General features: G+C 40.9%; 1 protein-coding gene across 2 annotated transcripts in view; it reads left to right on the top strand.

The window, feature by feature from the left end:
* The first annotated feature begins 777 nt into the window (after positions 1-777).
* Positions 778-15556, top strand: part of ablim1a (actin binding LIM protein 1a) — a 49791-nt gene continuing 35012 nt past the window's right edge. For both annotated transcript variants that reach the window (XM_059359692.1, XM_059359691.1), the window contains exon 1: positions 778-877. In XM_059359692.1, the coding sequence (XP_059215675.1) occupies positions 787-877 (91 nt within the window). In that variant the 5' untranslated portion in view covers positions 778-786. The remainder of the gene's footprint in view (positions 878-15556) is intronic.

The raw sequence follows: 15556 nt of genomic DNA, 5'->3' as shown, positions 1-15556 counted from the left end.
TAAGAGCCATTAAGTAATTGTGATGATTTAATAATTGTGCAATTAATTATCAGATTAGTCGACTAATCGTTACAGTAATCAATATCTATTCGACTATCAAAATAGTCGTTAGCTGCATCCCCAGTGTCTGCCATTGCTGTAGTTTTTCTGCAAAATCCTTCATAGTATACCTTTAACTATTTAAATCAGTGCTATTTATTATTAGTTGTGCTTGTCATAAGGAGTTATGTCAGCCTAAATGGTTAGGTGGGGATTACTTTACTGCTTCCCTGCTTAAGTCCCGTCTTGAGTGTGTTTTCAGCTCTGACAGTAATGATTACATGTTGATGTCTGGATAGCTTTAAGTGACTTGCAGCAAAGAAAGTCCTCCCTGGTACAGCTCAGTTTTGCCCTGCTCTGACCCCCTCCTCCGCCCCGCCCTTTCCTTAAGCAGGGTTAGCACATCCTGCCCACCGTACCTGTTACACTGCAGTGTAATCCGGATGATCAATGGTGGATAGAACAGAGAGGCACTGCTCTATTCTGCAGTAACTTAATCTGATGCCTCATCCTTATTCCGACCACTGGAGAGAGCTGGTCGTGCTCCAGCAGCACGACCCTCTGCATCAGCACTTTTCCCTATCTCTCTTTGTGTGTGTGTATGTGTGTGTGTATACTATATGTGCCAATATGGGGGCTGGTGTGCGCGCGCATGCATGTGTCCTGGCAAAAGGCTGAATAATAGATGAGCAGGGGAAGGAGTGAAAGCGCTGCCGGACGGGTCGGTGTGTGTGGGAGTGTGTAGAGATGGGGGAGAGGGATGAAGCGTGGCAGGAGCCTGGCTACGACGGGCTCTGCAACTACGCCCAAAAAATCACCTCCTGCTTCGGACTGGATGGTAAGACGGGGGGAAACAGATAGAGAGGAGGAAGGGGTGTGTGTTTTTGTTCTAGTGTGGAGCAGGATGCAGCAACAGCAGAGGCTATGCAACTGCGATGCTGATTTTTTTTTTTCCGTGTGCAGTCTTGTGTACATGTATGCATGTATGCGTTGATCTGCGAGTGTGTGGGCAGTTGTGTCAAAGCAACCACACAGTGGATGACAGTTGGAGGGCAGTGCCTCACTGCAGCAGAATAGCATGTCCTTAGCTACCCTGGGGTCCATGTGTCTGCATGTGTGGGTGGAAGAGTGTGCATCTTATAACTCTCTATCACTTTATCCTTGCTCTGGAAAGCCTCTCTGAATGGCAGGTTGAAGTTGTGCTTGTAGGCAGAACCTGATTTAAGTCAAATTAGTGAAACTGTGCAGACGTAAATAGTAGTTAACTCAGACAGCAGTCCTGTTTCTAACTGTGCACACTCTCAGACGAAGAAGAAATCATTAAATTTGAAGTGCAGGCCAAGCCCGATATTTCCAGACCAAAAGGATATTTTGTGCTCTGTCATTGTCTGCTGTGCTTCTCATCATTTCCTTCTGTTTTTTTTTACTTTCAATGGAAAAATCAGATAGCTGTGATTAGCCTAATCTGTTTGATTAATGTTAGATGTCACAGAAGTTTCCCTTTCTTTGTGTTTATGTACGTACGAGACTTCTTGTCTTAGCAGCACCGTTTTAAAAAGTTGGTTTAGAAGATATCACAACACTGGTTAGGGATTATCTTGCTTTTGTAGAGTTTTATGAGACCCCTCCCCCCTCGGTGCGTCATCCACCTTTTAACCTCCCACCAGGACATGTTTATGACTCAAAATTTACCTCATGCTGAACTCACATTTCCAAGGAAGGTGAATGCAGCTTTTGGCTCAAGACAGAGTGTCTGTAAAAAAAAACCCTCAATAGCTAGATGTTATGGATTTGGCTTGTCAAGAAATAGCCCTCTGGAAGTCTTTGCAGAATCAAATTTCGCCACAACATTAGATGATTAAAAACTAAGAACATGCCTTCTTATCTTCCAAAATCCTATACCCGATGATTTCAGCGGATAACAGAGATCCACTGCTGGCATTTTCCACTTCAGCGCTGATGTAGTTGCAGTGTCTTTTATTGTGAAGGATCCTGCTGATAATAAACAGTGGGTTTGTGCATTGTTGGCTGGGGGAATGACCTTGCTGTGTGTTGACCTTGTAGAGAACTGGCAGACACCCAAAGGCAATTTACCCTGAAAGTATGTCTTGGATCAGTGTGATGCTGCACACAGATATGCATCCATTTGGTTAATGTAAAGCACAAACGCACAAAAACAGACTTCATGAGTGTAATCTAGATGCGTCTAAAATGCTTTTTGCAAAAAGGATCTTGTTGTTTAATATCATACTGTAACCAAAAATGTAGCACAAAAAAAAAAATGATGTGTTTGGTTTTGGCAGCATCTCCGCTCTTCATTGGACAGATGTGATAGCTGAGCAGTAATTGGAATGCACATGAGTCATATTAGGTATTGAGTCTCCCACCAGACACTGGGCCGACCTGATGAGCTACCTAACCCCACCCAGAAGATAATCATAGGCTCGACGTCAGCTCTAAGCTGCTTAAGGCCCTAGGCTGGTTGGGCTGAAGACACTCATAGTGTAAGCTTCTTTCCCTGTTTCTCACTCTGCGTTACCTGCAGCAGAGTGCTTTGTCATACATGCAGCCTGCTGTTTGGTGTCCCCACCTCAAGGTGGACATCACCAGCGCTTCACATTCTACATCCACTGCAGATCTGAAGTGACAGGTGGAGGGATCCTAACAGGAGGAGTTTCCACTGGAGGCTTCACTCGGATATTGCCATGATTTTATGATGAGCAGCCAAGCTTTGGCATCTTTGTTCCCGTTTTGTGCCTCTCTGTACATGTTCCAATGTTCCTGATGTCCAAAGGCGACTGGATGTTGGAGCAGGTCTGAGTCCGACCCTGGCCGGCATCAACCAGCAGTGCTTTACCCTACTGTGTGGGACAGCTAAGGGGCAGCAGGGCGCCATGCCCACCCTGCCCAATCTCAACAGCCTGGGCAAGCTGTGCAGCTCCAGCCGCAGCCAGAATGTCGACCGGGTCCGGGTGAAGCGCAAGAGCTCGGTGAAGCGCATGTCCATCATAGAGGATGGGCACGTGGCTGAGGTCCTGTACCTCATTCCTAAACAATACATGGAGCAGATGCCCTACCTCGACCCAAATGAATATTATCTGAGTGAGAGGCTGAACGAGGTTGCTACAGGTAGGACAAGAGAAATAAAACATCCATTCATTCACCCATCTCCCATTAGAGCCATCCATCCTAACCGCAGCACCAGTCGGCTTTAATGATGATTGCTTAATCAATGATGGAAATGTAGAGCCTGACTGGTTAATCAGTTAGCCTATCACAGACATGTCGTATCTGTTGGTATCAGCATGTATATTTTCCCATTTCTAACAATAATTCTTAATATAATATCATTGGCTTATACCAAACATATGGTACTATTCAGCTTTATTTTTTTAATTTTAATTTGTTTAAATGGACAGCAATTGATTGATCCTGAACATACAGTACAGCTGTTGATTTAGCTTTTTTTATTTTTATTTTTATTTATTTAAATGGTCAGCAATTGGCTGACACCAAGCATATGATATCATTTAGCATTTATTTTATTTTTTATTTTAATTTATTTAAATGTACAGCAATTGCTTGATCCTTAACATACAGTACAGCTGGTGATTTAGCTTTTCTTTTTAATTTTTTTATTTAAATGGTCAGTAATTCACTGATACTGAACATACAGTACTGATGTTAATTTAGCCATTCATTTCATTTGATTTATTCTTTATTGTCTCAGTGTTTCTTTCTTGAATTGGATAAAGTATAAATCATTGTATGAATAATGTTAAATATTCTTTAAAAAAAGATATTTCTTTAAGAAAGCAGCCTTTTGAATACCTTTGCTTGGTCATATAGGAGCGAATTTAGTGCAATATCCACATATAAAAGATATATTTTCATTCCAGCATAAAAATTGAACATTATAATTTAAAAATGTATGGATTTACAGGAAGCACATTGTTCTAATTTTAGACACTTTTACCAGAAGTTACATGTAATTTAGTTTCCTCCGTCTCTTTCCTCCTCCATGCTTTCCCACCTTCAACAGTTGTTTGTTGGCCGCTCTGCTTTGCATTCTGTTTGCGAGTAGGTGTTTGAAAGTGAATTGATTAGTTGTTGCTCACAGATTACTTCATTTTAATTGGATGACAGTGAGTGATTACACCTCCTGAGGCTGACCTGTGTGTATGTGTGAGCGCTCCCTTACACAACCGCGGCTCCTCGACGCCAAAAAGTGTTGCAGCAAATGTTGAAAAAGTCAGAAAATTAATCACCGTCCTCTCCACCGTTATATAAGGCGAACCCATCATATGCAAGGGCAGCAGACCTGCTGCATTTTGCCAAGCAACAGTACATGGGGAAGCAACATGGTGGCTTACATTAGGATTACAACATGGGCATGAGGACAAATCGAGATTTTCCCGACCTTATGTATTCTCTGACTGCATGCCAAGCGCAGTAGTAAAATCATCATTGCTTGGTACTTAGTTTTTTGCACATATCACAGACTGCAGTTTTGGAGTTTCATTTCGACTAAAATCTCAGGTTCAAGAAAGCTTTGTGTCTGCAAACTGACCCGAGATCAAAGATCACAGAGGTCAAGGCTCATGTTAGCATCTAAAATCAATCAAAAAGTGACAGTGACAGTCAATAGCTGCTAAGAGGCCAAGCCTGGGTCATTTGACTGCTGCTTGGATATTTTTTAAAGTCTTCCATGACTTTTCTGTCAAATAAAATTGTGCCAGTGATCCTCGTTTTATTCAGCCTTTCAGACTTAACCTTTTCTGAAACCTCTCTAGTGTTTAACTGTCAGCCCTGCAAAGCTGAAGCATTGTGTTTCAGGGATCCAGTGATAACAATGATGTTATCCAGAGGTCACTGTTTTTGACGTTACCTCAAAGAAACATGAGAAAAAGTCAGCAGCCTTGAAGCTTCCTGTGGATTGTAGAGTGGGAAATGTGTTTTTTTTTGTGTGTTTGTCAATTGTGGAAATGCTCACAAAAAGAAAGAATGTTGTGGTGAAAACATATTTCTGTGTAGCTGCAGCACAGGAATGTTAATGTAGCATGGGTGAAATTCACTTTGAAGAAGGTTGCACAGGATTGCTGTTCAAAAAGGTGCTCGCTGTTTTGTAACCCATTTTAAAATAGAAACAAGCTGCTGAAGTGCTTGTCATTATCCAGAGATAGAAAGGCGAGTCTGCCTATAATCCAGAAGAGTTGAGGGGTTCATCCTGGTTAGTAGTACTTTCTATCTGTCACACTATGTGCATGCAAATCACCGTGCAGTGCAGAGAGTGTGCATTGCATGTTCTGCATGCAAGCGTGTGTGTGTGTGTGTGTGTGTCTGTGCAGTGCTTGTAATCCTAATTTTAATCCCAGGGATAACTGTGCAGTATATCCACACAAACCACTGTTGTTTACTGTAAATGTGACCTCTGTCTGGCTTCTCCACTCAAGGCAATAGTTTATAAAGGTAAATGTAAAGTGAAGGCTGCGTGGTGTCTAGTCCTGGTACAGGTTGTTAATGGACAGCCAGACATGGATGATCCATGGGTGAGCCAAATAACCTTCCATCCATGGATAATAGGCTTTTCTCCTCAGGAGATGCTCTTGGCGAGCCTTATGTAGCATGAATGTCCCGCAGCTCCTGCAGAGATTACTAACAGAGGTGAAGTGATAATAGGTCTATTATGAGAAGACACAATAACAGGACACTCTTTGTGTTGTATTTAGCGCACTGGAGACCTCTATTCTACTTAAAGGAGATGGTTTTTCACCAGCCAGCATTTGGGAAACAGCTCTTAAAAAAAGCCACTCCTGGTCATCACAAACTCATTACATAAAATTTCTCTCCCTTCATAATAAAAAAGGGTGGAGTGCAGGAGAAATATCCGCTAACTATTTTTGCTTCACTGGCATGTCTCCAGTGCCCGACGGGAAGAAAACGCCCCTGTGGAAACGGATGCACGTTGTCGGATATCCAGCAGGTGGCGCGGTAGACACTGCAGTGGAGCGATGCATTATGAATGCATAATGTGCTGGCTGCATCAGCGATTACAGAGGTGGTGCTGAGGCAAAACTGTTCCTCCCCCTCAGCAGAGAGGTACAGCCAGGCTCCAGCATGGGCCAGATGGATCCGTGACCGTGTGGTCCCTAATTGCTGCTGAAGTGACACGGCTGAGTTACTTCTGAAATCAGATTTTCTTTTTCTGTGTCTGCAGACATTGGACTGGTCCCCTGCTATGTCTTTGCTGGGTTGCAGTGGATTTTATTTGCTCCCCTGGAGGCAAATAAGAAACTTTATTAAATCGTTATATTGCAGAGCACTGTTAGTCAGGCTTGAGTGAAATAGTATTGCAAAGCATTGATAGTGATGCATAGGTTGTCTATTACTTTATGCTATACTGGATATGCCTATGCAACATTCTTATACATTAAGCTGCCTCCAGAAATAAAAAATATAATAAAATAAGAAACCATTTTCACTTGAAAGCCTTAAAAATAGCTTTATAAACCAAAACCTTTTCAAAGTTATGTTCACATTGTTCCATTATTTAACCCTAAAATCTTTAAATTGTTTTTTGTTTTTTGTACCTTGAACTTACAAGCATCTCTCAAATCATATTTACACTCATGCATTAAAGAGACCCTTTGTACACATATGTAAGTGACTTTGTTTTGCTTTATTTTTAATATACCAAATCCTTACATTTCATAGCATCAGATTTTATAAATCTAAATCTAAAAAATGAATAAGTTGTGCGTTGTAACCAGCCTTAATATTATTACGTAGAGCTCATTTTTTGTAATAAGACTATTGAATTTATATTAATTTGAAAGGTTAAAGGTTGATCCCCACAGTTCTAAACAGTATGATATATCAGGAAGTATTAGTCAATATATTGTCCCCTTGTTAATTTATGATCAATCAAAACCCAAAGGGATTCTCTCATACATCATCATACATTTTTAATTCAATATCCCATAAATGTTTAATTCCCAAAAAACATAAATTTAGTTTTCTTTATATTAAGAGACCATTTTTTTTTTACCATCAAACCAAGTTTGAGGAGGTCTCTTTAAATGACAAACAAAATGTTATAGAATAAAATAAATGTGTATCATCAGCAAATATTATACATTTTAACAATTCTGTGACATTACTAATAAAGTATAAAAACGTTTGGACCCATCCCTGATTTGAATCCTTCCTTAATCCTGACATGGTGTCTTTAATTTGCACACATTGCTGTCTGTATGAGTTCATTTTCTAGAGTAGAGCTGACAAGAAATGTCAAACTTCCATGTGGTTATTTCCGTGGAAGACGATGTAAGAGCTTGTGTCTTCTCCAGGCTCAGCCAGGAACGTGCTTTCCCGTGCTCTCTGTAATTGGATCTTAGAAGATCCACTAAAGATGATAATACAAAGCTCATGCTGGAGATCATGGTAAGTCTGACCTACGACCCTAAATGGCCCCTTGCCTTTGCATGCAGCCCTCATACAGTACGCGGTGTGATCATTATTAAGTGTTGATTGGATCTGGTTAGATATTATCCATCTTTCAACCCTGTAGTCTGGATACTATTATACAAAATTATGTGAAGTGTGGATAATGTGTTTAATACATCTTTTATTTAGGGTTAATTATTCATTTTGGTGCTATAACCAGCTCCAGTTACCGTCAGGAAAAAACATTTCCAGAACAAGTCAGTCTTCTACTCCGTTGCTTTTTACGATTTTCAGGCTTTTAAGTACATGTTTTTTTCATACGTGTCAAATACACTAATTTTTGTTGAATTGAACCAATCTTTTAGCCCAGCAGGCTAATTATTGCACTGAAAAGAGTAATTGATCTTGCCTGATGCACTGTTGGAGTGGTAGAAAGTCTTTGTAAAGGTGTGTGGCGAAGGGTTATTCCCAGCAAAATTCATTTTTAAAAAACGTTTTATTCATGATAAAGAGTTCAGATGAATTTTTTTTATTTTTAGGCTGTCATAAATTCACATCATAGCACAGTTTACAATTGAAGTGAAGTGTAATGAGGAAAAGAGGTGCCTTCAAATTACTATACAACCATACTATTTATTATATCAGTATGTCCCAATGCATTATTTTAAATTTTATTTATTTTAAATGCAGTTTGCCCAGTAAAAATCACAGGATGTCCTACTGCTTTACTTTTCTGGCTATTCTGACTCAATCCTCTGAGCAGCATATATTATCAAGAGGGTCAAAGTTCAAGGTGCAATGCTAAGACAGGTTCCAATTATATGCACACTGCAGGCAAAAGTACATCATTTGTAAGGGCAGCTGCAGTACGTACTAAAAGCAAATAAGAAAAAGTATGAGATTTGGAACACAGCAAATATATTACACCTGGAAAAACAGCCTGATGTAACATATTTTCTTTATATACCATAGTGGTCTGTAGTCAGAGTGTATCTTTTGTGTGTCCTGCCATGTGTTTTTTCTCTTTTTTTGCATTATTACTATAGTGTATGTTCTTAAGTGGGTCCTTTTTGGGGATTGGGGGTTACTGTTTTGGTCACACAGAAGCAGCAGCAGCAGCAGCAGCCACCTGGTTGCTGCAATGAGGAGGCGGCTGACACAACAGAGGGGCTGAGAGAGGGAGCAGGAGGGGAAGAGGGAGGAGGAGGAGGAGGAGGAGGAGTGGGCAGAGGAGGAGGAGGAGGACGAGGAGAGGGATGGGAGGAAAACAGGCAGTCAGGAGGCAAACCCCACGCTGTAGCGGCAGCGGTGTTTTTCGGGAGGAGAGCTTAGCAGCGCCTACACCTCTCCCTCTCTCTCTCTCTCTCTCCCTCTCTCTCTCTCTGTGGTGTCTCGGCTCTGTTTTCTGCTCTCCAGTCTTGACTAAAAAAAGGAACTAGCAGCTCCTGTGTTACAGCTGATCGATACCCGGAGCCTTTTCTGGTGCAGATTTACCTCAATTCCAATGGTCATGGTCAAAGAAAAAGGTAATCCCAGCAGTCGTGGTCACAGAGTGTGTGTGTGTGTGTGTCATGAGTGTGTCTTTATCTGATCTGTTTCTCTTGCTGTGTTGTTGACTGTCTGCAGTGTGTGTGTGTGTAGATGTGCAGCATGTCCAGTTGGATTTGCACTGCTGTGTCTTGCTGTTTAAATCACATTTAGTTTGAGGGAATTTTTCTCAGTCTCTGATGTGAGTATTTTTAGATGCATGGATATAATCGCGGGATGGTTTTCTTCATGTGGGTGTGTGTTTCTTGCAAGAAGCATGACTCATGACACAGTATAAATGTGCATCTATGATACATCAACATGTTCTCTCGAGTTAAAGACTTGAACGTGCTACGCCCTTCTCAGTACTCTTCAGCAGCTGATGCTCTGGTTGGAGTCTGCTTAATTTGGCAGCGTCAGGCTTTATGTAAATGTCTGTTGGAACAAAGCTTCTGGCTTGTCATATGGGAGAGTGGCACTGAAACGTTGAGGGTGATAGTGAGCAGATAGTTCCAGTTCAAACAGTCTGTCTTCTTGTGCAGGCTGGATGTAAAGGTAACATGTAGAAAGAAAAAGTGGAGCACTAGTGTAGAGATCCACACTGCGCAGAGCTGTGGACCTGCACCCTCTCTCTCTCTCTCTCTCTCTCTCTCTCTCTAGCTCGCTCTGTCTGCAGCCGTTGCCATGGCGACCATCTAAAAGGTACACTCCATTGTTGTCAGCTGTGGCCTCATTCATAGTGTCCTGTTAAGAGAAAAAGATGATTGTTTCCACCTATAACTGAGGTCGCCCAGCTGCGTAGGATGAATTAGGTAGAGTCAGGGGGCACGTTGCAGAGATATTAACATTCCCCAGCAATTTGCTGGGGCATGTGGTCGTGAGGTTCACCATTGTTTGTCAGTATGACTCACAGCAAGCAGCTACATAGGCGCAATTTTCTATAATAAAAGCGTCTGGTTTAAATCCAAAAGAGCAGTAATGGCAACAATTTTCTTCCATTCCGATTACTTTGTTTTTTCTTGCAATTTTGAGGCCACTACAATACTTATTTTAGAGGGGGGGAAAAATCACCATCACCAAAAATCACCAAATCATCAATGTTGCATTGATATCGTGGATTTTTGAGCTTGATTATAAATAAACCTTTTCTATATGGAGCGTGCACTGATTTTGCACCATTATGACCGTGCAAAAGTACTCAGAAGGCTGCTTTCTTAAGCAAATAACTTTAGAAAAGAATATTTGTGAATTAAGTAAATAGTTAACACCATTTCAAAATCAAGCCAAACAAAGAATTCTGCATTATATATTGAGTAAAAAAAGTTTTCATATCAGCTCATACTGAATAACATATAAACTGATACAGACCGGTACTAATATGCCTTTGATAGGCCGATATCTGCTGATAATATCGGTCAAGTGATATATTGGTTGTGTTCAACTAACTCCATCATTATCACACATTATTTTAAATTGCACATATAATGGATTACATTGCCAACCAAATCTACGAATGATAACTGAGAAAATGAAATAAAAATGCTAAATAAACACAAGTACTGTTAATGTTCAGTATCAGTCAGTTGCCGACCATTTAAAAAAGAAAAGAAAGAAAAAATAAAAGGAATAACTAACATCATTTCTAAATGATCCCAGCGTCTTTTTTTGCACTATGTGTTGTGTTAAAAAAGTTTTTATGTCAGCTCTTAACAGCAATAGATACGGATATATCAGCCCAATATATCGTCTGTCCAATAAATGTCCGGCTCTAACAAACAAATATTCAATTTATAAGCATGTAACTCCCATATGCTGAATCTATTAATATTTCTTAAAGAACATGTAAGTCACCCGGAGTAGATCTGCATATGAAAGAAATGAATCACAGTAATAAGTCATTATGCGTCATCATTACACTCCCTTAATAGTGTCTCATTTTAAGCAGCTTGATATATTCCTCCTGTGTTTTAGTGGAAGCTTTGTGCGTTGATCCTCCAGCTTGTGTAGACGAATAGTGTTCTATGTGTGGGTTTGTGATATTTTTACATTTTGTCTGAAAAGATTTCTATCACCAAAAAAAAAGATTTTCTTGACAGATATGAGTGTGTAGGTTTGTTTATGTATCTGACAGCGCTCTGGTGGCTGGAGGCGGTGTCCGGCTCTGGAGCGTGTTCTCTTGATGTGGATTTGACTGGCCGCAAAGAAAAAGGACTTTGCCACAGAGTCCCCGCGCTGGCAGGACACCCGTAACCTCTGGCTGCCACATGTTCATCTCCCACAGTCCCTCTGAAAGTTTTCCGTACTTAACCCTCTGACTCTTGGGATCCGCTAGCGGCAGGAGACACGTCTGGGCTTTAAGTTTCTTGTCTTTAAACAGTAAGCTACGGCAGTTTTTCTGCAACCTACTATTTCTTTGTATCCTCCGGGGAGCTCATCAAGCAACCTGTCTGAAGCCAGGTGGGCTCTGTACCATCAGGACACACAGCTGACCAAATACTGTATTATACTGTATGCCCAGAATGATGAATCATAATACAAGGATTGCAGTGTTAGCGTTTTGTCTGCTCGCAGGCGGTTGTCCTATTTTCGAAGCCAAGAATACCCTTGAAATAGTTTGTAATTTATTGGGGCCATGTGTACCCAAGGCAGTCTGATCTTGATCTACACGTGCTTCTGAGATTTGTGCACATTTGTACAACTAGTTGATTAATTTATGCTCTCTCTTTCTTGCATTCTCAGCTATAAATTGCGTAAGAAGCCCCGCTGGACAGATAATCGTCATCACATGTACAGTACGTCATCGACTCCCTGCGTTCAAGATCTAAATGTTCTCTTCTGACATGAAAAGTCTAACGTGCCTGTGTAGCCGCTTCCTGTGATTTCGCAGAGTGCTGCAGACAACTGCAGTGGTGCCTCATGTTTGAAGCTTGCCAGTGTCTACCCCCTGAAAGAGGAGCTAAAGCCTTTCACAGACATCAATGCAACACTCTCATAGACACACAGTGTTTGTACAGCTGGCACACAGGACCAGAATATACAGATGAGATAAGTGGTCGGCCCGGGGAGAGACGGCCACTGACCTAAAATATACACGCTGTAACAACAAGAGTGATGGGAATCGTGAAAGAAACACAGACTGCAGCCATACATTGTGCCAGTCAACAAACATCCTCCCTGTCTGCCATCAATTGGTTTGATTATCACAGGAAATATGACACAGGAGTGTAACGGCAAAGACTTCATCTACGTCCACAAACACAATGGCTTCTGCAGTCCATGAAGCCACCATTGTCTCCCCTCCGGCTGGACTGTTTATCAGTATTATTATTATGTACCTGCCCAACAACAAACAGGCCGCACCGTGCCGTTCAACCGTTCAGAAGAGATCATTATTCCAAACCCAGGTCCCTGAGGATTAGTTATTCAAGGTTGGGGGGCCTGGTGGAGGCCGATAGGGTTCCCCCCCGCAATTTGTGCCCGCGTTTGAAGTGCTTTGTCTGGGACGCTGGTTGCGGGGCAGAGGGGCGGGAGGCAGTGAATGCAGCCATACATATTCATGGAGGGGAGGGTTAAGAGCTTCTTGTTATGTCTGGATGATGAAGAGCTCTGAACACCCTCCCCCCCCAAACACCGATCACATGTTGGGATTTCATGGTGGGTATATTTTGTGCCCTTTGATATTCATTATGGGTCACAGCCCCTTGGAATATTTCATCCCAAACTGGTTGGATTTGAAGGATATTGGAGTAAAAATGTGTTTTTATTAGAGCCTGACCAATATGTTTCTTATTGAGACTGATACTGATTATAGAGAGGGAATTTATTGATTATGGTGGCTGATATAGTGAGTGTATGACCATGAAAATAGACCTTTCTATATGTTTTTTTTTTTTCACTGACATGACTCTGCAAAGAATATTTGACATTGATAAACGTTATACACCAAGTATAGAAATGAAGACTGACAAAATAATTAAAAAAAACAAAACAACCTAAATTAACATCATGTTTTGGTATAAGTCCATTGCTGAATATTAAAATAAGGAATAAATAAAAATAAAATAAATATCTAAATAACCATCATATTCAGCATGAGTCAACTGCTGATTATTTAAATAAAGAATAAATAAAAATAGAATAAATAGCTAAATAAACATCATGTTTGGTGTTAAATAAAGAATAAATAGAAATAAAATAAATAGCTAAATAACATCACTACTTTATATTTGGTATCAGTCAATTGGTGACTGCTTAAATAAATAATAATAGACATGAAATAAATGGCTAAATAAACATCAGTGTATATTCAGCATCAGCCATTTAAATAAAGAATATGAACAATCTGGAAAATACAGTGTAGGGCAATGCACTTTTGTCCCAATATAGGTTGGTCATAGTTTAATATCACAGTATAGCATGTTTTCAGTTATTTCAGTGAATAAATAGTCTATTGTATATGAAATAACTCCATGGTAAAGCCTATGTTTGTATACTTTATTCTCTGGTTCACTCCAGCTTCTCTCCCATGTGCAAGAATCGAAACGTGTCAGACGTTTGTCCAAATGAAGTCAATTTTGCTGTCATGCAGTCCAACCATTGGATTTTCGATACAAGCAATATAGAAAAATATATACAATTGACGTTTTTATATTGTTTTGACGATATATACCACCATATCGCCCAGCCCTTTATGTGTCTGTAATAGCCCAATATTGGCCAATAAAATGGACCAAGTGATAAATGGGACTGCTATAGTTTGTGTTCATTGTCTGTGAAGCAGACACATCTGGGGCCAAAAGTGTTGGCATGGATGCCAGGAGTGGAGCTTATGCCACTCTCTTCATCTATCTCTGTTTGTCACACACACACACTAAGGCACATGTACACATACTGTACAGACACACACTCCTTTGGGGCTGCTCTCTGTCTGTACAGACAACTCTTCTGTCTGTGGATCTTACAGAGGCAGTGAACGATTTAATATTTCATAAGAGCTTTTCGTCTCTCATCTATTGTTAAATTGAACTCCCTTTTTTCCCAGTGCATATGCAAACCGCTACTATGGCTTTTGCATTCCTCAGGGTTCACGGTAGGAAATGAAGAACGCAAAGTCTGCAGCTTCCGTGGCAAATCCTGAACCTTCTGTCAATAACCCTGCTCTATTGTTATTAACCAGCGAGGCTGGGGCACGTGTTACGGTAAAATCTGTCCTCAGGGGATTCAAGATGGCCTTCCTAACTTCCCTCCAGAGTATCATCGGCTGCTTTTATTATTGCCAACGCAGCCAGACTCTGCTTAAATAGGTGGGGGGTGGGTTGGGATGTAGGGGTGGAGAGAGCAGCCCCCTTTCCTCTGCGCCTGGCTTTGGGATGCTCTGCTGGTTATTGTTCCCCTCAGCAGCACCATAGTTGTGTGTGTGTGTGTCAGTGTGTGTTCATTGTGTGTTTAGTCTCATATCAGTCACTTTATCCCCTGGTGATGAGGCAGGACAGATCACTCTGTCAGCACAGCCAACACATCCAGCCCAGAATGAGGAATGTGAGCAGCAGTCGGAAAAATTGTACCACTGTATATTTCACAGTAAGTTGCTCTGTGCTGAGGTTGCTTCATGTACAGCGTGCTTACTTATTTATAGCATTATATAATATACATTCTAGCGAACCAAGCGCCCATTTTGCTGCTATGACAAGAACCCCTAAAGACACACTAATGGATTTATTTCAAATCCATGTTTTTGCAGTGAAATAGCTTGAATTCATACTTTTGTAAACAAAAAGTCAAAAGTGCGAAGGCCTGCTAAACATTTAAAAACAGATCTCACTAATGGATTTATGTCCAAACAAGCAAGATAAATGATTCAGTCTGAACTCTTTCAACAAATTTAACATCTCTTTTGATGTTGGCTTCTTTAATTTTGATGAAACACCATTTAGAGAACCCATCTCGGCTCGCCACAGTCTCTCCCTCTGTGCAGCCACCGCTGAGGCACATATTGTACAGTGGAAGAGGCGGGGTTAAGCTGGAAAAACACACAGCCCTCGTAGATTCCCATCCAAAGCTCATTTTTTTAGATCCTCTGTGCATGGGATTCAAACATCTGTCTTGGATTTTTGTCAACCTGTTATGACGTTAGCAGTGTTGACTTTTCCATGCTGGGCTGTCCCCACTGACACAACACCACTCTATGAAATGGTAAAAATAGTACATTGGCCATACAAACAGGCTCAAAAAGAGTTTGTTTGGTCCACAGCAATGTAAAATATATACTCTAAAGCCGCTGTAATTTAATATTTTTATTTTTTACACTGGCTTGAATTACTAATGTGAAAGGTTTAGGATGTAGTGACAAACCCACTCTGCAGTTCCCCTCAGATCTATAGAGGTTTTTTGTTCTTTTAACACATTGATTTGGTTTTAGGGTCTGCAACTATTTTAGTTGTTACCACTCTTATCAGCAGTGTTTTTAGGTGTGGCAGGCAGCTTTTTAGGCAAAATAACCCCCCTAAAAACCCTACGCTACTCACCCAGCACCAAACTCCAGACA

Source organism: Centropristis striata, chromosome 20, assembly GCF_030273125.1.
Source record: "Centropristis striata isolate RG_2023a ecotype Rhode Island chromosome 20, C.striata_1.0, whole genome shotgun sequence".
NCBI classification, from domain to species: Eukaryota; Metazoa; Chordata; class Actinopteri; order Perciformes; family Serranidae; genus Centropristis; species Centropristis striata.
This window is presented reverse-complemented; position numbering and strand designations above follow the sequence as displayed.